We start from the raw sequence: 25763 nt of genomic DNA, 5'->3' as shown, positions 1-25763 counted from the left end.
GCTGTTTGAGAGTGTTATTCTGTCCTAAAATGTAGTAAATAGACAAAGTGACATTGTAGGTTTTCTAATTTGTGTCCACCAACAGAAATTTGATGCAGAGCTGTTCAAAATTGCCATGCCTTGTATATGTGCGATTGCTGGAGCGATTCCTCCTGATTATGTGGATGCCAGTTACTCCTCCAAAACAGAGAAAAAGGCTTCTGTTGATGCTGAAGGCAACTTTGACCCCAAACCTGTGGATACCACCAAGTACATTTAACAATTAAATTATTTATGTGAAATTTACAAAAAGTCAAATATTTGATTACTTATGCTGTGTTAATGTTTTTTTATAGCACTATCATTCCTGAGAAGCTGGACAGTTTCATAAACAGATATGCAGAATACACACATGACAGATGGGCTTTTGAAAAGGTATATATTTTATTTGTTCACTTACAGTCAAACCAAAAATGATTCAGACACAAGTGAGGATAGCAAAATAAAGTCAACTATACCCAAAACAAATTTCATACAGTGGACTATCAGTAAAATTGATAAAAAATTTGGGACCAAAAATTTGATTTGACATCTGACCATGTTTTGTTACATAACTTTCTATCAAAGTTATCTGACATTATCAAGATGAATTTGTTCTGATACAGTTTAACTCTTAAGTTCTTGTCATATTTTATTACCACCTTCTAAACTCTAATGAATAAACTGTGATAATGTGAGAAATTTTGAAGGTGTCTGAATAAATTTTGGTTTGAGTGTAATTAATTTGTGATTATCAAGATGAATTTGTTCTGAAACCATTTAACACTGAGTTATTGTCATATTTTATTACCTTTTTTAAATTACAGCAAATAAACTGTGATAATATGAGAAATTTTGAAGGGGTCTGAATAAATTTTGGTTTCACTGTATTTATTTATGACACATTGGGGGTTCTGTGTGGTTGCGAGGGTGGTTACTTGTTTTATTTGTTTATTTATTTATTTATTTGTATAAGAGTCTTACCAGTGTCTTATAATCCATCAGATTCAAAACAACTGGACATTTGGTGAGGTGCTGGACGAAAATGCCAAGACTCATCCCATGCTCAGGCCTTACAAAACGTTCTCTGAAAAGGTGACAGACATCATATAATATTAGATTTTCACTCTCTCTCTGACTATGTGAAGTCAGAAACAAGAAAGCACTAAATCAAGTGCAAAATAAACAAATTTAATATGATAAACCAAAAACATATATTAGAAACAGGACGAAAACACAAGGCAAAACAAAAACCAATGCTGAGAACACCAATTAAACACAATCAAGATCAATTAATAATAAATAATAATAATAATAAATCAATAAAGACAACTAGGGAAGGCATTAGGAAACTAAGGAGCCAAAATTTTAACATAAAAGTATAAAACAAGACAGAACAGGGGATATTTGACTCTCTTTCAGACTTCATAATGTTCTTTTTGTTTATTGTAAGAGTCTTATTTCATATGTTTTAATTCAATAATATTTGCATTAGGATAAAGAAATCTACCGCTGGCCCATTAAAGAGTCTATCAAGGCCATGATTGCGTGGGAGTGGACGCTGGACAAAGCCAGAGATGGAGATGATGATAAAACAGAGAAGAAGACAGCTCGCAAGATCTCACAGACTGCACAGGTAAGAACAGAGTGAACAAATATATTGAGACACTAACCAAATACTTTATGTTTGTCATATTAAACAAGAAGTTACTAGAGCTGCCCTCGACTTAAAGATTTTTCAGATCGACTAGTAGTTTATTTATAAACCACATAAATCATAATAGTGAGCCTTTCATTGCCTACATAGCCTAAAAAGCGCTCAAGCGCACACAAAAAAAGAACGCCACAGTGCACCGGTAGGTAAAATATTATGCATGTGTCAAGGAAAAACAGCAAGGAGACTGCATTAACGTTTTAATCATTAACTAGTGCTTTCTTTATTTTCGGCTTAATAGACGAAGTGGGCAACACTAACTCGTCATTTCCGCAGTAGTGGATGCACCTGTATGCGTGTTTCATACGGATTACATAATCTGAGAATATTTGTTTTTATATTTTAATTTGGTAATTTAAAAGTAGACACTTCACTCTCTATACAGATACATTTTTCATGTCTGTAAGGCAAGTATGCACAGAGACCGAGGTGGCAAATTATTTTACAGTAGCACAACGTTTCGTTTTTGAATGTAAATGTAGAGTCTTTACAGATTCGAAAGATGTATTACTTTTATCTGTATGACCAAAAATGACTATTTAAAGAGCACGCCACTTCTTGTCGACTAACGGTTAGTCAACTATTAGGGGGCAGCCCTACAAATTACATATATATTATTGATACTTTAATTATACATATCATATCATAATTCATTTCTTTTCACAGGCGACTTATGACCCCAGTCATGGCTATAGCCCTCAGCCTATTGATATCTCAGGCATGACACTATCCAGAGAGCTACAGGTAAACAGTGCTAACGCACATTCCCATTTAGTTCAATATCACCATTTTAATACAACAGAGAGCATCATGGCTAACCCCACACTACGTGTTGTAGTCCATGGCAGAGCAGCTTGCAGAAAACTACCACAACACCTGGGGGCGCAAAAAGAAAATGGAGTTACAAGCAAAAGGTTTGCATTTCTGCAGTGTCTGATCAGAAAACAACTTCATAAATGGTGTTGCTGTATTATTATTATTTGTATTGTTCAACAATTCTTTTAATGTATTTTAAATTAGGAGGCGGGACACACCCTTTGCTTGTGCCTTATGACACACTGACGGCTAAAGAAAAGGCTCGAGATAGGGAGAAGGCATATGAGCTGCTCAAGTTTCTGCAGCTTAATGGATATGCTGTAACAAGGTACAGGAGCCATTGAAACCCATATATACTCCAAAATAATGTAATTGCTATAATTCTGATTCTCTCTGAAATCTCTCTATCCAGAGGGCTCAAAGATATGGAAAGTGACATCTCATCTATTGAGAAGCGTTTTGCGTATGGCTTCCTACAGAAGCTGCTAAAGTGGATGGATATTGCCCAGGAATTCATAGCACATCTTGGTACAATTTTCTTTATCTTTTAACCTTCTTCCTCATCTTTACTGCATGATTTTATGGATGAACTGAGGTGAACTAAATTTCCTGTGACATTTGTGTTTACAGAGGCTGTTGTGAGCAGTGGCCGTGTGGAAAAGTCGCCACACGAACAAGAGATAAAGTTCTTTGCCAAGGTCAGGTTCTCATGGACTATACTCTCAAAAAATATCTTAGCATTTTAACATTAGCATATATGAAAGTGCATTTCTGCCACTGAATAAAAAATAAAGGAAGGTAATGCGACTTTCGATCTCACAATTCTGACTTTTTTCTCACAATTGTTTATTTCTCTCAATTCTGACTTTTTTTCTCAGAATTGTAAGATATAAACTTGCAATTGCGAGTTATAAAGTCAGAATTTCGAGATATATACTCACAATTCAGATTTTTTTCTTAGAATTGTGTGATGTAGATTTGCAATTGCAAGTTATAAAGTCAGGATTGAGAGACAGATTCGCAATTCTGAGAAATAAAGTCACAATTCTGAGAAATAAAGTCACAATTCTGAGAAATAAAGCTAGAACTGCGAGATATAAAATCACAATTGTGACTTTATAACATGCAATTGCAAGATAAGTCAGAATTGTGAGATATAAACTTTCAAGTCTGCGAATACATCAGTCCTTTTTTTTCCTCAAATTTGGACTTTATAACTTCTGATTGCAAGTTTATATCTCACAATTTTTAATGAGTTATAAAGTCAGAATTTTGGGATATAAACTCGCAATTCTGACTTTTTTATCGGAGATATAAACTCGCAATTCTGAGAAAAAAGGTCAGAATTGTGATTTTATGACATGCAATTGCAAGTTAAGTTAGAATTGTGAGTCCTTTTTTCCCTCAAAATTGGGATTTATAACTTCCAATTGCAAGTTTATATCTTACAATTTTGAGGAAAAAAGTCTGAATTGCGAGAAAAAAAATCTGAATTGTCCTTTTTTTTTTTTTTACCTCAAATTCTGACTGTATATCTTGCATTTGTGAGTTTTTATCACAAAATTTGGAGAAAAAGGTCAGAATTGTGTGATAAAAATTTCGCGATATAAACTCGCAATTCTGACTTTTCTCTTTAGAATTGCAAATGTATATCTCGCAATTGTGACTTTTTTATGTGAGATATAAACTGGCAATTCTAGGAAAAAAGTCAGAATTGTGACTTTATAACACGCAATTGCAAGTTATTAAGTCAGAATTGTGAGATATAAACTTGCAATTCTGCAAACATATCAGTATTTTTCCCCTCAAAATTGGACTTTATAACTTCCAATTGCCAGTTTATCCTCCTTTTGTTCCCTCTTTTTTACCTCAAATTCTGACATTTGTGAGTTTTTATCACAAAATTCTGAGAAAAATGTTGGAATTGTAAGATAAAAACTCACAATTATGAATTATAAAGTCAGAATTTTGAGATATAAACTCGCAATTCTAACTTTTTTATGCGAGATATAAACTCGCAATTCTGAGAAAAAAGCCAGAATTGTGATTTTATAACATGCAATTGCAAGTTAAGTTAGAAATGTGAGACATAAACTCGCCATTCTGAGAGAAACAGTCCTAACTGTGACTTTATAACATGCAATTGTAAGTTAAGTCAGAATTGTGAGCTATAAACTCACAATTCTGTAACATATCAGTCTAAATTCAGTGGTGAAAACAGGCTTTCGTGGGCTCAAAACTGACTAATGTAAAAAAAATTTTGTCTATCTTCCTCAGATTTTATTGCCTTTGATAAATCAGTATTTTAAAAACCACTGCCTCTACTTCCTTTCCACTCCGGCCAAAATACTGGGCAGTGGCGGACATGCCTCAAACAAGGAAAAAGAGATGATTGCAAGGTTACAACACACTTACAGACTACCAGTCCAATATGATATAAATGTCAAATACAAGACTAGATTTTTTTCCTTCATGTGTTTTGTTGCTTTAAGTAATATTTCATATTACATTTTTTAAACCGTTTATTTCATCCTGTTCCTCTTGCTGCTTTCTTTTCCTACTTCTCTCATATTCATTCTTTATGTTCCTTTGGTTTCCTTTAATTATGTATCAGCATCTTCTGTAAGATGTCTGCCCTGGTGCGACACAGAGTGTTTCTCTTTGGTAAGATATCTACTCTGCTGTCCTCCATCACTTTTCCTTTCTGTTTTCTTACTGCTTTTACAAGTGTTTAACCTTTCCTTTTTTGTGTGTCAGTCTCCATCAACTAGATAAGCAGAGCATTTGATTTGCGAATCTAATCTAAAAAGTGTTTATGGGTCTAAAAAAGGTCTATTTGTGATGCACAGGTACGGACGCACCTGCTATTGTCAACTGCCTTCATATCCTTGCACGGTCACTTGATGCCAGGTAAGTCACTGAAATGAATTTTCAATCAGAATGGAGAAAGGTTTAAATCAGTTCAGTCTTTTTTTTTTTCTCTGATGTTAACAGAACTGTGATGAAATCTGGACCTGAGATCGTAAAAGCAGGGCTGCGCTTGTTCTTTGAGAGTGCAGCTGATGACATTGAAAAGATGGTGGAGAACCTCAAACTTGGCAAAGTGTCCAAAGGCAATCAGGTACAGCTTACTGTATATGACAGGTTCATTTGCTGCATTGTTTGTGCATAGCACAAGCCCTTTTGATTTTTTGTCTCTCAGCCGGTGAAAGGTGTATCCCAAAATATTAACTACACCACAACAGCTCTGCTCCCTGTCCTTACTTCACTTTTTGACCACATCGCTCAACATCAGTTTGGAGATGATGTTATCCGTAAGGACTTTTTTGAACACTAAATATGCCATAAATATGGATTGTTAAAATGTAGTTAAATTGACATTTGCCTCTCTTACTTCTGTTAGTGGATGATTTGCAGATGTCCTGCTACCGAATCATGTGTAGTATCTACTCTTCTGGAACTGTGAAAACACCTCATGCAGAGAGGTTTGTTCGAGTGTATTTGTGTGTGTGTGTGTGTGTGTGTGTGTGTGTGTGTGTGTGTGTGTGTGTGTGTGTGTGTGTGTATAAGTCTGTATGTGATGTGATGTGATGTGACTGAGGTTTTTATAGCTTTCCTCTATTTTTACATTAGGCATAGACCAGCCCTTGGAGAATGTCTTGCTCATCTCGCTGCAGCCATGCCTGTGGCCTACCTAGAGCCCCATCTCAACGAATACAATGCGTTTTCAGTGTACACTACCAAGACACCCAGAGAAAGATCTAGTAAGTCCTCTCTTTGCAGCTATACTACTGTTTAAAAAAAATATTAAAAACATTTATATACACCTTGCAGAATCTGCAATATGTTAATTATTCTAGCAAAATAAGAGGGATCATACAAAATGCTTGTTATTTTTTATTTAATACGGACCTGAATACAATATATGACATAAAAGACGTTTACATTTAGAGAGTCCACAACAGAAAATGATAGTTGAATTTTAAAAAATGACCCTGTTCAAAAGTTTACATAATCTCTGATGCTTCAGAAGAAAAACATGATGCATTAAGAGCTAGGGGTTAAAAACTTTTTGACTTTGAAGATCAGAGTAAATTTAACTTATGTTGTCTTCTAGGAAACATGCAAGTATCTTCTGCTTCTGAAGGGCAGTACTAAATGGAAAAAAAAAATATTTTGGCACATCTTCATTCTGTTTAAAAGTTTACACTCCTGGCTCTTACTTGTGGGACCTGAATGATTTTTTTTCTGAAGAACAGCTGGCAGTTCAACTGTTAGTATGCGAAACCAAAAGATTTCTGACTTGCAGATATCTAAAAAAATGAGACCTAGGAATCTTAAATCTGTTAACCAAATCATCAAAAGATGCAAAAGTATTATCTATATAAAGATCTTGTAATATACTGATTCCACTCTTAACCCAAATATCAAAGGCTTTATCCAATATTGAGGGGGTAAACATGTGGTTATTACTTAAGGGGGCATGTAAGGAGAGACTACGAAGGGCAAATTATTTTCTAAACTGATTCCAAATTTTTAGAGACTGTGTCACTATAGGATTCGAGGAATAGTGAGAGACAAGATCAAGAATTGGAAGTTCAGAGCACATTAAAGAGGATAGAGAGACAGGTTTGAGTGAAAACATCTCCAAGTTAAGCCATTTAAGGGCACCAGGGCTATCACTTGCCCTCATCCAGTAAGTCAGTCCTCTAATATTAGCCGCCCAGTAATATAACATAAAATTTGGAAGTGCCATGCCACCTGAGGTGCGAGGCTTTTGTAAAATACTTTTCTGGATCCGAGGATTTTTGTTATTCCAGATGAATGTTGATATGAGCTTATCTATAGAGTTGAAAAAGTATTTGGTCAAAAAAATGGGAAGATTTTGAAACAAATAAAGAAACTTGGGCAAGACATTCTTCTTAATAGTATTAATTCTTCCACTTAGGGAGAGAGGTAGCAGATCCCATCGTTTAATATCTCGTTTCAGACCTTCTATCAAGGGAAGGAAATTAGCTTTATAGAGGTCCTTGTAATTATGTGTAGCCCAGATTCCTAAATATTTAATCTTTTTTGTGGTAACTTTGAAAGGAATCGAACTGAAAGAGATACATTTGGCAGCTGTATTGATTGGCATTAACTCACTTTTTTGAAGATTTATTTTATAGCCAGATATCCAATATGTTCAATAGTTTATGGAGACCTGGCATTGGATCTGATAGGTACAATAATAAGTCTCTTATTTGCATAGAGTGAAATTTTACACTCTATTTCTCTCCTACAAATTCATTTAATAGAACTATCTTGCCGTTTGGCTATTGCCAGTGGCTCGATTGCAATGGCAAACAAAAGCAGGGACAGAGGACAGCCTTGTCTGGTGCCTCCCTGTAAACTAAATAGGGCAGATCTATTATTGTTGGTGCGAACTGCTGCCATTGGAGAAGAATAGAGGGTTTTAATCCACGATGAAATTTCCCAAAGTGCTGAAAAGGTAGTCCCACTCCATCCGATCAAATGCTTTTTCAGCATCAAGCGATACCAAAACCTCTGGTATGTCAGGTGGAGAAGGACTATACATAATATTTACAAGACTCCTAATATTAAAAAAAGAGTACCAATTCTTTATAAAGCCAGTCTGATCTGACAAAATAATGGAGGGAACAAGCGTTTTGAGACGTCGGACTAGCAGTTTTGCAAGAATCTTAACATCTGTGTTTAAGAGGGAAATCGGACGACAGGATCTACACTGAGATGGACTCTTACCTTTCTGCAAAATATGAGAAATAGTTGCTTCACGCATAGTTGGGGGCGAGAGAATTTGAGAGCACAGATTCTTTAAATACAATAAGGGGCAAGTTTGTCTGAAATTTTTTTAAAGAACTCAGATGGAAAGCCGTCTGGCCCTGGCGACTTGCCACATTGCATACTTCTAATTGCATCTATAATCTCTTCTACCACAATATCTTTCTCTAGATCAGATGCCAAATCTGGGTTCAATTTGGGAATATCCAAACTATGAAAAAAATAGTCTATATCAGATTTATCATCTGGTGGTTCTGAAGCATAAAGGGTAGCATAATAGCTATGAAAACATGAGTTTATCTCCATATGATCCACATGCTTTTGGCCTTGTTCATCATTAATTTCCAAAAAATACTGATTAGCAGTCTTCTGACGCAACTGATGTGATGAAATTTTCCCAGCCCTTTCCCCATGTTCATAAGAAATATGTCTAGATTTTAGAATAAGGTTTTCTGCTTGACGTGTCGAGAGGAGATCAAACTCTGTCTTAAGAATCAGACATTGTTTAAGTATATCATCAGATGGTGAGTGGCTGTATCTAATATCTAATTTCTAAATATTGTCCGTCAGCTGTCTAAGGCGTTCAGCAGTGGCTTTCCTCCGCATTGAACCATAAGAAATTATCTGCCCCCTTAAATATGCTTTCAGTGTTTCCCAAATTGTTAAAAAAGACATCCCCGTGGTCTTATTGTGGGACAGAAAGAGATCAATCTCTGATTTGATGAAGTTGACAAAGATTTCATCCGAAAGAAGGAGAGGATTAAGTCTCCATGGGCGGTAATCAAAATCCACACCTGGAATGCGCAACTTCATTTTCAAAGGGGCATGGTCCGAAATAACTATGGATTGATATTCACAGTCAACAACCATATAAAGAAGTTTATCATCAATAAAAAAATAATCTATTCGTGAAAATTAATTATGAACCGGAGAAAAAAAAGAGTAACCCCTAGAAATAGGGTTCCTGAACCGCCAGATGTCAGTTAAACCATATGTCTGAAGAAAAAGATTTACTGTTTGGGAAGACTTGGATTCAGGGCAGATTCTAGATGAACTGCGATCTAGTTTTGGAGAAAGGACACAATTTATATCTCCCCCTAAGATAAGGTGGTGAGTATCTATCTTGGAAATTTGGGAAAAGGTATTAGTAAACCAATCACCGTCAGGGGGTTGGTGTTGTGGACTTTAGCTCCGCCTCCCTCACATCCCTGCACCAGTACGAAAGTCCACCACACCAACCCCCTGACGGTGATTGGTTGGAACACTGTTTGTTTTTCTGTGGAATGGTTGGTAGCACAGATTGTTGTTTTTTTTGGCATATCTCGGACCCTAGGCTGACCACAGAGATGCTGCATTTTTTCAGCCAATTTAGGGGCCGATCACACCGAAAGCGTCTTTTATCAAATCAGCTAGGATCACCATGAGCACAGTTGCACCATATGTCATAACAAGATCATAACATAAATAACATCAAAAGAAATAGTTTATTAGCTGTGATACTGGGTTTGAAATTAAATGTTTGCATGGTTATGACAGGAAACACGAGCATCTAACAATGCCTTGGAAAAAACAATCTTAAAAAATGAAGTTAATTTATAAACCCATATAGGAAATAAAACAGTTATCGAATAAGCATGTGTCCTATTCTGTGTTCTAAACTCCTGAAACATTGGTGTCTCATTTTAGAGCAGTCAATTTAATTGCAATTTATGAAAGAAGTCAATTAGATCTGTAAGTGGGGGTGAGTGTGAGAAAAAAATTCAGATGTAATCTCCTCTGTAATCGCTGGCATTTTTTCAGAAGTAACTGTAAATTACGTAATTCCGTTACCTGTAACTAGTTACTCCCCAACACTGAATGTAGCAACAAGAATACTTTTTGTGCACAAAGAAAACCAAAATAATGACTTTATTCAACAATTAGAGACTGCTTTTAAAACCATCTAAAAAACCTTACAACACTGACTTTTATTCTTTCTTGTAACAGTCCTGGGCCTTCCAAACAATGTCCATGAGCTGTGTGACATCCCTGAGCTAGACATATTATTGAAAGAGATCGGGGACCTTGCTGAATCAGGGGCTCGCTACACTGAAATGCCGCATGTGATCGAGGTCACCCTCCCCATGCTGTGTAACTATCTGCCCCGCTGGTGGGAAAGAGGATTGGAGATCTTTCCCGATTTGGAGGGTAAGCTGTGTACAGACGTCACCTCTGATCAACTCAACCAACTCTTGGGAAGTATCATGAAAATTGTGGTCAACAACTTGGGAATTGACGAAGCGTCCTGGATGAAGAGGCTTGCGGGTACGAGAAGTTTTCACTCTGAAGTCTGTGCTTGCATTTTAGGTTCAGTACCATAATATTCTTGTCTCGATCCAGTGTTTTCCCAGCCCATTGTGAGCCGAGCCAAACCAGAGATGCTCAAATCCCATTTCATTCCCACCATGGAGAAGCTGAAGAAGCGTACGGCTAAAGTAGTGGCTGAGGAGGAGCACCTGCGTATGGAGGGGAAGTCTGAGGGGGACGAGGAGGAAGGAACTATTAGAGATGAATTTGCAGTTCTCTGTAGAGACTTGTATGCGCTTTACCCTCTTCTCATCCGCTATGTGGATAACAATAGGTATTTTGTGGTTTCTGTGTAGGTTTTTTAATGAATACATTTTTAGCTGTCTTGACATTTTACATTTTAAATGGGTTTTAGAGCAAGATGGCTGACATGCCGGGACCCAGATGCTGAGGAGCTGTTTCGCATGGTGGGAGAGGTCTTCATCTTCTGGTCCAAATCTCATGTAAGAGACGAATGTCTGACTGTTTGAGACGGAAAAAAACCTCATCGTAATTTCAGCATCAGCTGTCATGATAAATGATTAAAGGGATAGTTTACCCAAAAATGAAATTTACCTAATCATTTACTCACACTCAAGCCATGGGTGTTGAGAAGTGTATTTATCCATCATTCAGGACATTTTTTAATATAACTCCAATTGTATTTGTCTGAAAGTCATATACACCTATGATGGCTTGAGGGTGAGTAAATCATGGGGTAATTTTAATTTTTTCAGTGAACTATTCATTTAATTTGAAGTCACAACATATAACTTTCAAACACAATGATCTACATTTCTGTGTATGTCCCTGATCTTTTCATTCTCTCTGCAGAATTTCAAGCGAGAGGAGCAAAACTTTGTGGTGATGAATGAAATTAACAATATGTCCTTCCTCACTGCTGACAGTAAAAGCAAGATGAGCAAGGTGAGGCCCTTTGAAATGTACAATAAATGGGATATAGACTTTAATACTTGATCATTTACTTCAGTATTTGATTTTCATGTGCTCAGATTAAAATCTCACAATACGATAATATTGCGATATGTCCACAATATGATATTCATTTTGATGTTTAAAAAAAGACGTAGAATTCGAAAAAAAAAAATTTGAAAAATTTGTACATTTTAAAGTTTAATTATTCTATCTAATGCACTTTGAAAATTTAAAGTAAGAGCTCCAACCCGTGTTCTTCACTAAGAAAACTTAAGTCAGAAAAAAGTCAGTGAATTGAACTTTAAAAGGGCTCAAACCACTTTTTATTTGTGGTATACTGTCTCAGACTAAATTACATTCACACTTGTGTTTTAGGAAGCCAAACTAATTAAAATATAAAAATAATAATATCAGTGACCGTAATCGGTATATATTACCCATTTAAACCGCTAGCTGTCAGCATTTCTTACTGTACGTTTAAGCTTTAATTTTGACGGAAATGGCAGGAGACCTTATTTTGAAGGAAAACTTCAGTGAAAACAGGCTTACAAAAACACATCTCACTACAAATCTAGTGAAATTCTGTAATCATCTGTCGCAAATATAGAGCATAACTGGTGGCCGTTGCATTCCTAAACACATGCTAAACTCACAGTGCATGCAATAAACAATTTCACTGCATTCACTGTGAACTGAGCCGCTCTGAGGCACGGAAAACACCGGATCACAAGCTGATCGCCTAAATGAAGTACGCACTTTGCTTTGGAACACGCCGCAAAAAAATACTTGATGAAGGGATTAAGCCATATTACGCTTTCGGATTTAGTTCATTTGACAGATACTGTGTCAAAGAATAATGGCCCAAAACACAACTTTAAAGTCTTTTTATGTAAGTATATATATATATATATATATATATATATATTAAAAAATATATAATATATAATTATATTACATATATATATATATATATATAAATAACTATACTTTTTGCTAGGAAGACGTGTGATTTCATATCGTCATGTGACCATGATAATATCGAGAATGAGTCATATACTATTATAGTTGCTTTTTCTGTATTTCTAGTTCAGTTTGATTTTAGTCTTGGTTCTAGTGGTTTCTATTTCTATTTATCTTTATTTTTATTTCCTTGAATTTAAACTTAGTTCATTTTATCTCTATGTCAATTAACAAAAACTATTTTTAGTTATTTTAGGTAACAATAACAACACTGGTTGTAAATGCTGTGAATGTAAATGCTGTGTATTTTAAAACTTAATAAACCAACAGTGAATGGTTGGTTTGGCTTCAAGCTCCACATCAAAGGTAAAGTATGCTGTGTTTTTCATGCGTCTTCTGAAGACGTTGCGTTTATTCTTAGTGTCACAAAGGCAAGTGCTTTTCGAATGCGTTTCACAGGATTTAAAAGACAGTGTTAATGGTGTTCTCTCTCTGACTGTGCCCTGTCCTCTTTTTCTCTCTGGATGCTGGTGGGTTTCTAGACCGGGGACTCTGAGGTTAGCTTTTCTGTTTGCACGACTGCTGTGCTACCGCATGGCACCTCGCATCTAGGGGGGGCATTTCATCAACCCCCTCAACACACTGGCACTCTACACACACGCATAGCTTTGACTTCTCCACTGTTTGACAACACTAGTGTGTCACGTTTCTCATTACATGTTTCATTTTATGGATAGATGTCATGCTAGTTAGCATAATATTTGTTGTTTTTTCCCCAACATATGGATCAGATTTAAAAAATATTTAGGGCCAGATTTACTAAACAGCGCAAATTGGCATTAGAACAAAATTCTATAAAAGCATTGATGGGAGTGGGAAATTCTGTGTGTGATTTACTGACAATGCACACATTAAAGAACACAGACGCAGCCAGATCTTTTCTATAATAGCCAGCACAATCTGCCAAGAGCAGCGCAAGATACCACCTGCTTTAAGACATGCTTTTTTTGGGCGTTAAATAATGATGCAAATAGCATTTGACGAGCATCCGAAAGGGAAACTCCTACAAATAAATGCACATTCAATAAGGTCAGCTGCAAAAAATAACTGTCTACGCCTTTTCAGTGCTAATTCTTCACTTCACGTCTTCAGTAAATCCTGACAGTACTATTTTAACGCTGAAAGGCGGTTTGCGCTGACGCAAGCTGTTAGCAAATCTGGCCCACAGTTAGTCCACAGTCAATAAAAGAATCATGGTAAATGGCTATGATGCAGAAGAAAAGATAAACCCTTTCAGTCTCAAGAAACATCCCATCCTCAAGGACACAAGGGCCACAGGGCACCCGTCGTCCTGCCAGTGTGTGAGGGGGGGAGTCTGAATGGAGGCGTTTGATGAAAGAACTCTTTGTAGAGTCAGGCTCATGGCACTTGATTCCATGTCCGTCGCAGAGGGTCCGAGCCCCTGGAGGCCTGTGCCATCACCCTGTACAGCAGTGTGCATCTGTTGGACTGTAGTTCGGATGGGGATCTTCATACATCTCTTATCTTCCTTTTCTTTTTGTATAACGGCTGCAGGTTGGGGTCAATATTTAATCTGTTCAGGAAGTCAACTGAGACTCGATTCAAACTGTATTTCAGTTCATTTCCTAAACTAGATTCATGTGAAGGAATTTGACCTCAATTAATGTATATTTCGTCATACATCCTCCTTGACAAAGGGGGGCATTTAGAGTCCATCCTCTAATGTGTGCCTACTTAATCCCTCCTTAACTTGAATTGCTGCTGTACTTACAGTATATCCAATGGCTCACATCTCCATATTGTTCCATTTTTGTGTCCCCATCCACCCCTTTTAACCCATGACCCCTGATGCAATCAAAAGCAAATGATTGAGGTGGGATTGTGGAAAAAGGGCATACTTTAGAACTAATGTAACCTGGCTTTAATTGTTCAGTTGCATTAACATAGTGGTCTACAGCTGAAACAAATCCTGAGTACCACCACAACAGAATAGATGGATGCTTTTATTCAGACGTCAGAAGATTTGAAAAATCCACATCGTTGTATACATATTTTGGACTATGGGGGGCGGCATTATTTCGATGATGTGAAATGGTTGCACTTGGCGAGCTACTCAAGCTACCTTTTGCTATTTTTACCGCAACACAACTCGGAAAATAAAATACTGATACAATGACCACAGCTACTAAAAGAGCTTACAGGTGGCAATGGATATAAGCGTAGGCTTAAACCAAATGCCATACCATCGATTTTTCCCACTAGGAGTCTAAATGCCCCGGATATTGAGTGAAATCCATGCTGAGAAACTCCTTCAGTGCCCGCGGCGTCATAATAAGCATGGGCATGTTTTCATCCTGCCAGGATGGTATCTAGCATTTCTTGTCTCTGCCATTTGTAAGCTCTTTGAGTAGATGTGGTCTACTAAAAGCCTCAAAGGCATCAGGGCTAAAGTGGAGAGAGCAAAGATGTGGGTTTTTAGGAAGTTTTATTCATTGATAGGCATTTTCACATTCTTTTCTCCTCTTCTTATCACTAGGAAAGCAGTGAAGACTTAGATTGTTTCTCTTTGCCCTTTGACTGAAAATTACTACCAAAAGCCGCACAACGTGGCAGCATATCGGTATTTTATTTTCTGAGTTGTGTTGTGGTAAAAATAGCAACAGGTAGTGCCAGTACTTCACAGAGTGCAACCATTTGACATCATCGATCATCATCAATGGCGCCCCCCATAGTCCAAAATATGTATGCAACAATGTGGATTTTTAAAGGGATAGTTCACCCAAAAATGAAAATTTTATGTTTATCTGCTTATCCCCAGGGCATCCAAAATGTAGGTGACTTTGTTTCTACAGTAGAACACAAACAAAGCTTTTTAACTCAAACCGTTGCAGTCTGTCAGTCATATAATGGCAATCAATGGGACCCACTGCTTTGAGAGTCAAAAAAACTGCCATTATATAACTGACAGACTGCAATGGTTTGAGTTAAAAATCCTTGTTTGTGTTTACTGAAGAAACAAACTCACCTACATCTTGGATGCCCTGGGGGTAAGCAGATAAACATCAAATTTTCATTTTTGGGTGAACTATCCCTTTAAATAACGTAAATCTTTTGTGGGTTTTCTACTACATATTTTAGTAAGAGACATCACTTATGTTATATTAATCCATACAAGTCTTAATATCTGGGTTTCCTAGTAGCAAAACTACTAGCCTAAATAAGAAAGTTCAAACTTTAATGGTGAGGTGTTTTTTCCTCTAGTTTGAGCTCTGTATGCTGTGTCATACTATACGAACCATAAAAACATAATGCAGTAATTAAATTATACTCAATAAAACACATGCAGACACAGGTTAAATTAACTGTTCCATTTATTTCATGTCAGGCTTTAAAAGTTAAAAAAGGTTAAGACCCTAACATCAGTACTCAAATTTAGATTTAAACAACTACAGTATATTCCCACTCACACACAATGGGTCTCATTAATGAAGCATAAGCAGAACAAACCATTTTAACTTAATTATTGCATTCAAATCAGTTACATAATTTGTTTTGCTCATGTTTCCTGAATGAGGCCCAGTGTCTAAAACTGGAAAAGTGTTGGTTTGAAGGGGCAAAACTGGTGCAAACAGGACGTGTGTGATCAAGATTACTGAAATGACTTTCTTTGCCTCTGCGGGTTGGGTATCTTCAAATCTGGCAACCCAAAATGAGTCAAAAGCAATCATTTCTCCTTAGTTTTATAATTAACTTCACTGAGTGAATTTTACAGTGTGGGATTGCAGTTCCTTCTCCGCCCACTGAAGCTGAGCATGTTGTGACTAGACCTGTCCTTGCAGACCTTTTTTTAATGCATGGAGTGTATTAAACTGTACTGACACGTTACAGCACCAGCCTACCTGTAGTGCCTGCTTCTATTATGTGTCTAAAGCTAAGATGATGTTGCAGTTGAATGATTTTTGCCCCTTTTGATGCTGTCACCTCTCTGTCAAGTTAGTATTGAGATTTCGGCTTTTCAGACCTACTACAACTTGTCTTCCCCACTAAGCCCCACTGTTGTTGTCTATTTTGATAAAAAAAGCAACTCTAAACATTTACCCTTCCTTTCCTCTTAATGACCCTATTAATCAAAATGACTCATTTCCAAGGACTGTTCTCTAAAGAAGTCCTAACTTAAAAATAAATCGAATGACTGAAATAATACCTTCAAGTAAGGATGGATTTGTCCGTTTAGTTGTCTAGGTCCTGGTGAGGGAACAGGAAGCTTTGGATTTTGCTCAATTTAATGACTGTAAATTCTTCATGTTGACTTCCATTTTTTTTTGGTCAACAGAGTTAGCACATCATTCAATGTGAAAATCATCTCACAAGGTCTCATTGAAAGTTATGTCTTTGTCAGTTGTCATGCTTTGAATGTTACTGTCATCTCAGGCTGGTGGCTCGGATGTGGAGCGTACCAAGAAAAAGAGACGAGGAGATCGATACTCCGTTCAAACGTCCCTGATTGTGGCGTCCCTGAAGAAAATGCTTCCCATTGGACTAAACATGTGCTCTCCTGCAGACCAGGAGCTCATTAACCTGGCCAAGACACGCTATTCTTTGGTAGTCTGCTCACCATCTGTTTGTCTGTCTCTCTATCTCTTTGTCTCTTGTCTTACAAGCCTGGATGTTGAGCATGTGTGTTGTGTTGTTGACCCATAGAAAGACACAAATGAGGAGGTCAGAGAGTTCTTGCAAAATAACCTGCACCTCCAGGGCAAGGTACGTGTAAATCTGATATTAAGGTCTTTCTAAAAAGTGTGTTTGAAGAAATCTAAATGCTATCTCTCTCTCCTCAGGTTGATAACCCGTCTATGCGCTGGCAGATGGCACTGTATAAGGAAATGGCGGGAAAGGCAGAAGACGCAGATGCCCCAGAGAATATTGTGAAGCGGGTTCAAGAGGTCTCTGCAGTTCTCTACCACATTGAAGTGGTGAGTTTGAATTTCAAGGTCTGAAACTCAAAGTGCAACTCAAATAATGGACATTTTGTGACCACTCGCCTAAACTGCCACTGTACTTCAGTATTCAACTCAAACTGCTTCAGCAACATAATATCCATTTCACGTGTGGTTTAAAAATCTGAAAACATGAGAACTCTTTTTTCAGACTGAGCACCCGTTTAAGTCCAAAAAGATGGTTTGGCATAAACTGCTGTCAAAGCAACGACGTAGAGCAGTGGTAGCCTGTTTTAGGATGACTCCCCTTTACAACCTGCCCAGGTAAGACAAGACAGGTCACAATCATACAACATAAGTACATTTTGTAAATTTCCTACCATAAATATATCAAAACCTTTTGGATATTTGGACAACTTTAAAAGCGATTTTCTTTAAAAGCGTATTTCGATTTTCTTGCACCCTCAGATTAAGACTGGTTTTATGGTCCAGGGTCATATATGCTGTCTCTCTTTCAGGCATAGAGCATGTAACATGTTCCTGGATGGGTACAAGCGAAACTGGATCAAAACTGAAGGATATTCCTTTGAGGACAGAATGATTGATGACCTGTCTGTATGTGCTCCCACATTAACCAAATTAACTGTTGCATTTTAGCATGAGAGATACTGGATGGAATGCATTTTCTGTTAGTTTTGTTCTTCCTTGTAGACTTTTTTTTTCCACTGATGTAGAAAGCGTTGGAGGAAGAAGAGGAGGAGGAAGAGGAAAAGGAGACAAAGCCAGACCCTCTTCATCAGCTCATCCTTCACTTTAGTCGCACAGCCCTCACCGAGAAGAGGTGAGACCTCTCCACACCTCTGACTAGTGAATGACACATTTGGTTTCCGGTGCCAAAGTAGATGCTCACATGGCCAGTGACTGTTAAACAGTCAGCTCAAACTGTTCATGTTCACATGGTCTTTTGGTGATGTTATGTAATCATCTATTACGAAATAAAAGCAATTTATAGATATGTAATGAATAGGTTTATAAGTACTCTATAATGTACAGTTTAGCGGTTATTATACAAAGAAATTTGACCACATGATGTCTGATCTATAAATTGTATTTCTAAATACACTTGAGGTCAAAAGTTTACATACACCTTGCAGAATCTGCAAAATGTTAATTATTTTAGCAAAATAAGAGGGATCATACAAAATGCATGTTATTTTTTATTTAGTACTGACCTGAATAAGAGTTCAAAAGTTTTCACCCCTCGGCTCTTAATGCATCAGGTTTTCTTCGGAAACATCAGTGAACGTTTAAACCTTCTGTATTAGATGCATACGAGTCCCTCAGTTGTCCTCAGTGTAAAAAGATGGATCTCAAATCATACAGCCATTGTTGCAAAGGGTTCAAATACACAAAAATGCTGAAAAATTATAGAATTTGTGAGACTTGGTTCTGATTTTTTTTTTTATACAGTTTTTTTATACAAAAAAATTTCTGAATTGGATTTTTCTGAAAAACAACAGGCAGTTGAACTGTTCAGGACAAATAAGAGACTCATGAACAGCTATCACTAAACAAATTTATTCAGGTAACACAGTATTAAGAACTAAGTGTCACGATGCAGGCAGGAACACACGAACAACGACGGAGTAAAAGTGAAGGTATTTAATAATCCAATGGAAACACAAGCAGACACAGGAACAGCAGGGTAAGACATCCATAACATTAAAGACCGACAAGACTACAGGGGAAACACACACCTTATATACACACAGACTAATTACACAGACAGGTGCAGACAATGACGGAGAAACCAAAACACTCAGAACTGCGGGGAAAACTGGGAGAAACCAAATAGAAAGTCCGGGGGTGTGACATTACCTCCCCCTCCCGGAAGGCACGTCCTCGTGCCGACAAACATACAAAAGGAAACAGTACCAAGTCTTTGGAGGGGGCTTAGGTGGAGGACGGACTCCCGGGAGGAGGGAACAAGATGGAGTCCAGGGTGGTGACGGAACAGTCCATGGAGGTGATGACGGAGGGAGGAGCCAAGGAGGTGACAGGAGGGGGCTGGAGCAGGAGGAGCCAGGTGGGACCCAGGCCGCAGCCAAGATGTAAATCCACGGTGGAGCCGATGGAGGGAGGAGCCATGGTGGAGGAGAGGCTGACGACTCCATGGATCCGACCGACGGAGGCGGAGCAGGTGGTGGTGGAGCCCGAGGCGGAGACGGAAAGCCGAAGATCTTGGGTGACGCCGCGGATCCGGAGGGCCAAGGCGGAACCCAAGGCTCTGGCGACCAAGGCGGAGATGGAGATCCGGAGATCCGCGGCGGAGCCGGAGCGACAGAGGGCCGAGGCTGTGCCCGCGGGAGGGAGGAGGTCCAATGAGCCGGTGGGACGGAGCGACGAGGCACAGCCGGAGGAGTATAGTCCTGAGGCGAAGGTGGGGCGACGACTGACCAGGGCGGAGCCGGAGGGCCGATGGAGCCTGGTGGAGCCGGTGGATCGACGGGCGACGGCGGAGACGAGGGAGCAGAGAGCCGGGGTGGAGCCGCAGGGTCGGAGGGCCGAGGTGGAGTCCAGGACTCTGAGGCTGGAGGCGATGGTGAGGGATCCTCCAGCCATGACACCGATGGAGACTGGCAGACCCGCGGCGAACCCACCGCACAGATGGTGGGCTGAGGGTGAGCAAGGGGACAGACAGTCGACAACGGGAATTCAGGTAGGCTGGGCGGGACCAGCGGAGATTCAGGACTAGGCAGAAGAGGGAGGGTGGGTGGGAAATCCAGGCAGATAGGTATTTCCATGACACAGTCCATTAAGTCCCCAGAGTGCTCTTGCTCACCCCCAGTGGCGGTGCAGTGGACGGGGCTCTCTACAGCCCTCTCTTGCTCTTCGAAGCACTCCACCGGCGCGGATGTAATGGTTGGCTCACGCACCTGATCAGTAGTTTTGACCTCTTCGGCACTCCATAATGTTGTCGCTCCGGGTTCGGGCTTTCCGTCTGTGACGGGCTCATAATCCGCGGGTCGGGGTGGCTGGCTGGGCTCTGGGTCCGGAGTGGCACTGGCGAGATTCTCCGTGGAACAGGCGGGAAACGAGGATCGGTTTCTCGCCAGTGTCCACTCCACAAACGAGGCAAAGTTCGCTCGAGGGCCGTCCTCGGACGACGGCGCTCTGCAAGACGCATTGAGGCTGGCGTCATAGAACGCACAGAGCGCGTCGTCCGGGTAGCTGGTGTTATTAGCTACGAGTTGGAACATTAACGTGTATCCCTCGAGCGGTAATTCCCCCTGCTTCAGCCGTAGCAGGATGAATTCTGGTCGGAGGAAGGGATCCATGGGAGAAACACACTACGGAAACAAAAGACTGGAGAAAACGAACGGAAAACAAAACGGAGGTGAACACGCAAAAAAAAAAAACTGTATTGGTCGGTCTTTCTGTCACGATGCAGGCAGGAACACACGAACAACGACGGAGTAAAAGTGAAGGTATTTAATAATCCAATGGAAACACAAGCAGACACAGGAACAGCAGGGTAAGACATCCATAACATTAAAGACCGACAAGACTACAGGGGAAACACACACCTTATATACACACAGACTAATTACACAGACAGGTGCAGACAATGACGGAGAAACCAAAACACTCAGAACTGCGGGGAAAACTGGGAGAAACCAAATAGAAAGTCCGGGGGTGTGACACTAAGTGTATGTAAACTTTTGAACGGGGTCAGTTTTATAAATTCAGCTATTATTTTCTCTTGTGGACTACATGTGAACATCTTTTATGTTAAAATATCGTATTCAGGTCAGTAGTAAATAAAAAATAACATGCATTTTGTATGATCCCTCTTGTTTTGGTAAAACAATTAACATTTTGCCGATTCTGCAAGGTGTATGTAAACTTTTGACCTCAACTGTATGTATTTATGATCTAAAAAAGAGATTGAGATTGTAGGATTGTTTAGGATTTTAAATGTAGCAGTGTTTGCAGCTTTCATTTCCTTTGATAATTCTTTTTTCTTTTTTCCTTCTGCTCTGTCACAGTAAACTAGACATAGATTACTTATACATGGCATATGCTGATATCATGGCTAAGGTGAGACCTCTCTGTCTTTTGGTTATCATTTATCATCAGTTTAGTAATTTATTTAATATATTTAAAATATAAAATAGTTACTTTACCGTAACTTGTAACCTTCTCCATTTCAGTTAATAAAAAAAACTATTTTATATATTTTTAATTGTAGTTGAATATATAAAAGGTTCCATCATGCTGTGTAACATTCTTTATGTCCATCTCTGGGGAATGTAGAGTTGCCACATCGGTGAAGAGGATGAGGGGGGAGAGGAGGAGGAAGAGGGGGGAGAGGAGGAAATGCCCTTTGAGGTGCGACAGACAGAGATGGTAGGGGGTGTCCGGGGGCTGGGGACGGGGAAGACACAAAAGCGGTAGACCCGAGTGACATCCAAACCAACCACTGTATCATCCATCCATTCACTCACATCCCATTTTATGTCTCTTTGTCAAGGCTGTGCTCTCTGTCTCTCCATCTGACTCCATCTAATATGTTTTATTGCATTACACTGCAGCATCTTTAATTTTTGAAACTTTGAGCCACCTACTAAACACAGATATTAATTGTTTAAAAACAGCTGAATACATTTAAATACGATAAATATGTCAAAAACAGTAACGTATATTTTATACCAAAAGAGCAGCATTATTATGATGTGTTTAGTAGTTTAGGCTTAAAGAGATGTTTTAATGCTTTTTGTTGTACCATTCAGTGTTTGGATAACCTAAAGCTGCAAGATGTGGTAATTTTCTAATATGCCGAAAACATGACAAAATTGCTTAAATTGCATTGATTAGCCCTTAAAGGGATAGTTCACCCAAAGATTCTGTCATTAATTGCTCACCCTCATGTCATTCCAAACCTGTAAGACCTTCGTTCATCTTCGGAACACAATGATATTATAACAATATTTTTGATTAAATCTGAGAGCTTTCTGACCCTGCATAGACAATAATGCAACTGTCACATTCAAGGCCCAGAAAGGTAGTAAGGACATCATTTTGTGAACGTTTCAGTTGAGTTGCTGTCTATGCAGGGTCAGAAAGCTCTTTGTATTCTGAAGATGAACAAAGGTCTTACGGCTTTGGAACAACATGAGGGTGAGCAATTATTGACATAATGTTCCTTAACTTGTATATATTTTAAGTCATATAACACAACTTTAAAGTGTTACAGATATAAACATAATAGGTTGAAATTTTCCAAAATAATATAAAACATATATATTTTATAGTATAATGTTATAATTGCATTAACAAAATTGAGGTAATTTTGAGACCTCTGCATGTGAAATTTCACCTGTTGCAGCTTTAAAGTCCAAAAGAAACTATATCCTCATTGTGTCTTGTTTTAAATCATTTGTTAAATTACATATTTTTAATTGTTTTCTTGCTGTGAGCTTTATTTTTGAGGTTTTAAAATGAACATGCATTTTACTTAAACTGTATATGCTGTTTTACATTGAGTAATCACTAATGATAACATATTTGTCATAGTAATATTTCTGTATGCTTTCTATTCTTTCACTTACCTTGATTTCCTTTAACTCATTTACTTTAACTCAGTTATCAATTATTAATCAATGTTTTCTCAATATTACTGACATAGTATACTCACACACAGACTACAGTTAAAGCCAGAGCAGTCTCCTAGTCTGCACACACACCCAAAGGACCAAATACACAGATACATCTGTAACATAGTGCATTTTGCACGCCACACACGTACAGATACACTTTCTCGCTCAGGCTAAGCATATACGTATAGACATGGGAAGAAGAAATGCACTATATTCCACACTTTTGGGTGCTTACTTAGGTCAGGCTTACATGGGAGGGGGGTGGCATGGGTGGGATGGGAGGTTTGGGAGGGGGGTGTATTATGCATGCAGTAGTTATAAACTTATAAACTTAGATGTTTTTTTTTTTGGCAAAGCAAGCTTCTGCAACTAAGCCAACATTTTCATTTGCTTTTAAATTTTGCTTTTGCACTACCGTTTACATATGTCTGTAATAAAAAAGCTTGCTTTTATTATCTCTTTATGATAATATTATGGAATTGTATTTGCTAAAATACATATAGAATTACAATATAAAATACAAAATAAGTTGACATTTGATAATGCTGGGTTAAGGGTTACTTGCATTCTACAGAAGCACTTCCCTGAGTTTACTGTTCACAATTCAGGATACGGAGCTGTAGATGAGAAACACCTGCATGGCTCTTTGTTTCTATGCAAAGCCATCAGGAGAGTTTACTGTAGTCCAACGTTTGCTCTGATAGACAAACGTGGGAAATTAGAATGACTGTCCCATAACTAATGGTTATGATAGGAGCATGCTAAATGAAAATGACTGAAAGAAAATTGTAGAATGTAAAATCAGCAGGGCCCAAATCATTTACAAGCACTCACAATCACCCGATCTTGCCTTAACACTATTATAATCACATTTTAACTGAAATAAATAAATGTTGACTTTGTGTTGCGTAAGATATTTAGACAAACATCTGAGAAAAGGGATGAAAAGAGTTGATGATACTGCTGAAAAAGAAAGTTGTGAACGTTAGCAGTGTTTGTGGTTGACTTGACAAAAGCCTCAGGCCAGTGTCTTGGGTTGCCTTGACAATAACTTCATACAGTGAGGGAGAAAAGTATTTGATCCCCTGCTGATTTTGTACATTTGCCTACTGACAAAGAAATGATCAGTCTATAGTTTTAATGGTAGGCTTATTTAAACCGTGAGAGACAGAATGACAACAGAAAAATTAGCATTTTAGCATTTTAATGAGTGAAATAAGTAAAACATGACTTAGTACTTGGTGGCAAAACCCTTGTTGGCAATCACAGAGGTCAGACGTTTCTTATAGTTGGCCACAGGTTTGCACACATCTCAGGAAGGATTTTGTCCCACTCCCCTTTGCAGATCCTCTCCAAGTCATTAAGGTTTCGAGGCTGACGTTTGGCAACTCCAACCTTCAGCTTCCTCCACAGATTTTCTATGGGATTAAGATCTGGAGACTGGCTAGGCCACTCCAGGACCTTAATGTGCTGCTTCTTGTGTCATTCCTTTGTTGCCTCGGCTGTGTGTTTTGGGTCATTGTGATGCTGGAATACCCATCCATGACCCATTTTCAATGCCCTGGCTGAGGGAATGAGTTTCTCACCCAAGATTTGTTGGTACATGGCCATATCTATCCTCCCTTTGATGTGGTGCAGTTACCCAAAACATGTTTCCACCTCAATGTTTGACGGTGGGGATGGTGTTCTTGGGGTCCATTCCTCTTCCTCCAAACATGGCGAGTTGAGTTGATGCCTAAGGGTTTGATTTTGGTCTCATCTGACCACAACACTTTCACCCAGTTCTCCTCTGAATCATTCAGATCTTCATTGGCAAACTTCAGATGGGCCCTGTGCTTTCTTGAGCAGGGGGACCTTGCGGGCGCTGCAGGATTTCAGTCCTTCATGGCGTAGTGTGTTACCAATTGTTTTCTTGGTGAATATGGTCCCAGCTGCCTTGAGATCATTGATGAGATCCTCCTGTGTAGTTCTGGGCTGATTCCTCACTGTTCTCATGATCATTGAAACTCTACGAGGTGAGATCTTGCATGGAGCCCCAGACCGAGGGAGATTGACAGTTATTTTGTGTTTCTCCCATTTGCGATTAATCACACCAACTGTTGTCACCTTCTCACCAAGCAGCTTGGCGATGGTCTTGTAGCCCATTCCTGCCTTGTGTAGGTCTACAGTCTTGTCCCTGACATCCTTATACAGCTCTTTGGTCTTGGCCGTGGTGAAGAGTTTGGAATCTGATTGATTGCTTCTGTGGACAGGTGTGTTTTATACAGGTAACAAACTGAGATTAGGAGCACTCCCTTTAAGAGAGTGCTCCTAATCTCAGCCTGTTACCTGTATAAAAAAGAAACCTGTGAGCCAGAAATCTTGCTGATTGATAGGGGATCAAATATTTATTAAAATGCATAACAATTTGTAATTTTTTTAAAATGCGTTTTTCTGGATTTTTTTATTTTTTTATTCTGTCTAACTGTTAAAATAACCCTACCATTAAAATTATAGACTGATAATTTCTTTGTCAGTGGGCAAACATTCAAAATCAGCAGGGGATCAAATGATTTTTTTCCCTCACTGTATACT

General features: G+C 38.6%; 1 protein-coding gene across 1 annotated transcript in view; it reads left to right on the top strand.

Annotated features, from left to right (window-relative positions):
* Positions 1 to 25763, top strand: part of ryr1a (ryanodine receptor 1a (skeletal)) — an 89341-nt gene that overhangs the window by 43854 nt on the left and 19724 nt on the right. The window contains exons 53-81 of the mRNA XM_073829488.1: positions 86 to 249; positions 336 to 414; positions 1024 to 1113; positions 1514 to 1654; positions 2399 to 2476; positions 2571 to 2646; positions 2753 to 2876; positions 2961 to 3076; positions 3179 to 3246; positions 4826 to 4947; positions 5163 to 5212; positions 5398 to 5458; positions 5543 to 5669; positions 5751 to 5862; positions 5952 to 6033; positions 6182 to 6312; positions 10337 to 10654; positions 10730 to 10970; positions 11052 to 11139; positions 11510 to 11602; positions 13114 to 13128; positions 17024 to 17194; positions 17294 to 17353; positions 17431 to 17565; positions 17741 to 17853; positions 18048 to 18144; positions 18264 to 18370; positions 21579 to 21630; positions 21847 to 21921. Coding sequence (XP_073685589.1) covers positions 86 to 249; positions 336 to 414; positions 1024 to 1113; positions 1514 to 1654; positions 2399 to 2476; positions 2571 to 2646; positions 2753 to 2876; positions 2961 to 3076; positions 3179 to 3246; positions 4826 to 4947; positions 5163 to 5212; positions 5398 to 5458; positions 5543 to 5669; positions 5751 to 5862; positions 5952 to 6033; positions 6182 to 6312; positions 10337 to 10654; positions 10730 to 10970; positions 11052 to 11139; positions 11510 to 11602; positions 13114 to 13128; positions 17024 to 17194; positions 17294 to 17353; positions 17431 to 17565; positions 17741 to 17853; positions 18048 to 18144; positions 18264 to 18370; positions 21579 to 21630; positions 21847 to 21921 — 3186 coding nt within the window. The remainder of the gene's footprint in view (positions 1 to 85; positions 250 to 335; positions 415 to 1023; positions 1114 to 1513; positions 1655 to 2398; positions 2477 to 2570; positions 2647 to 2752; positions 2877 to 2960; positions 3077 to 3178; positions 3247 to 4825; positions 4948 to 5162; positions 5213 to 5397; positions 5459 to 5542; positions 5670 to 5750; positions 5863 to 5951; positions 6034 to 6181; positions 6313 to 10336; positions 10655 to 10729; positions 10971 to 11051; positions 11140 to 11509; positions 11603 to 13113; positions 13129 to 17023; positions 17195 to 17293; positions 17354 to 17430; positions 17566 to 17740; positions 17854 to 18047; positions 18145 to 18263; positions 18371 to 21578; positions 21631 to 21846; positions 21922 to 25763) is intronic.

This window comes from Garra rufa, chromosome 23 (genome assembly GCF_049309525.1).
Source record: "Garra rufa chromosome 23, GarRuf1.0, whole genome shotgun sequence".
Lineage (NCBI taxonomy): Eukaryota > Metazoa > Chordata > Actinopteri > Cypriniformes > Cyprinidae > Garra > Garra rufa.
The sequence above is the reverse complement of the archived record's forward strand: the minus strand, read 5'-3'. Positions and strand labels throughout refer to the sequence as shown.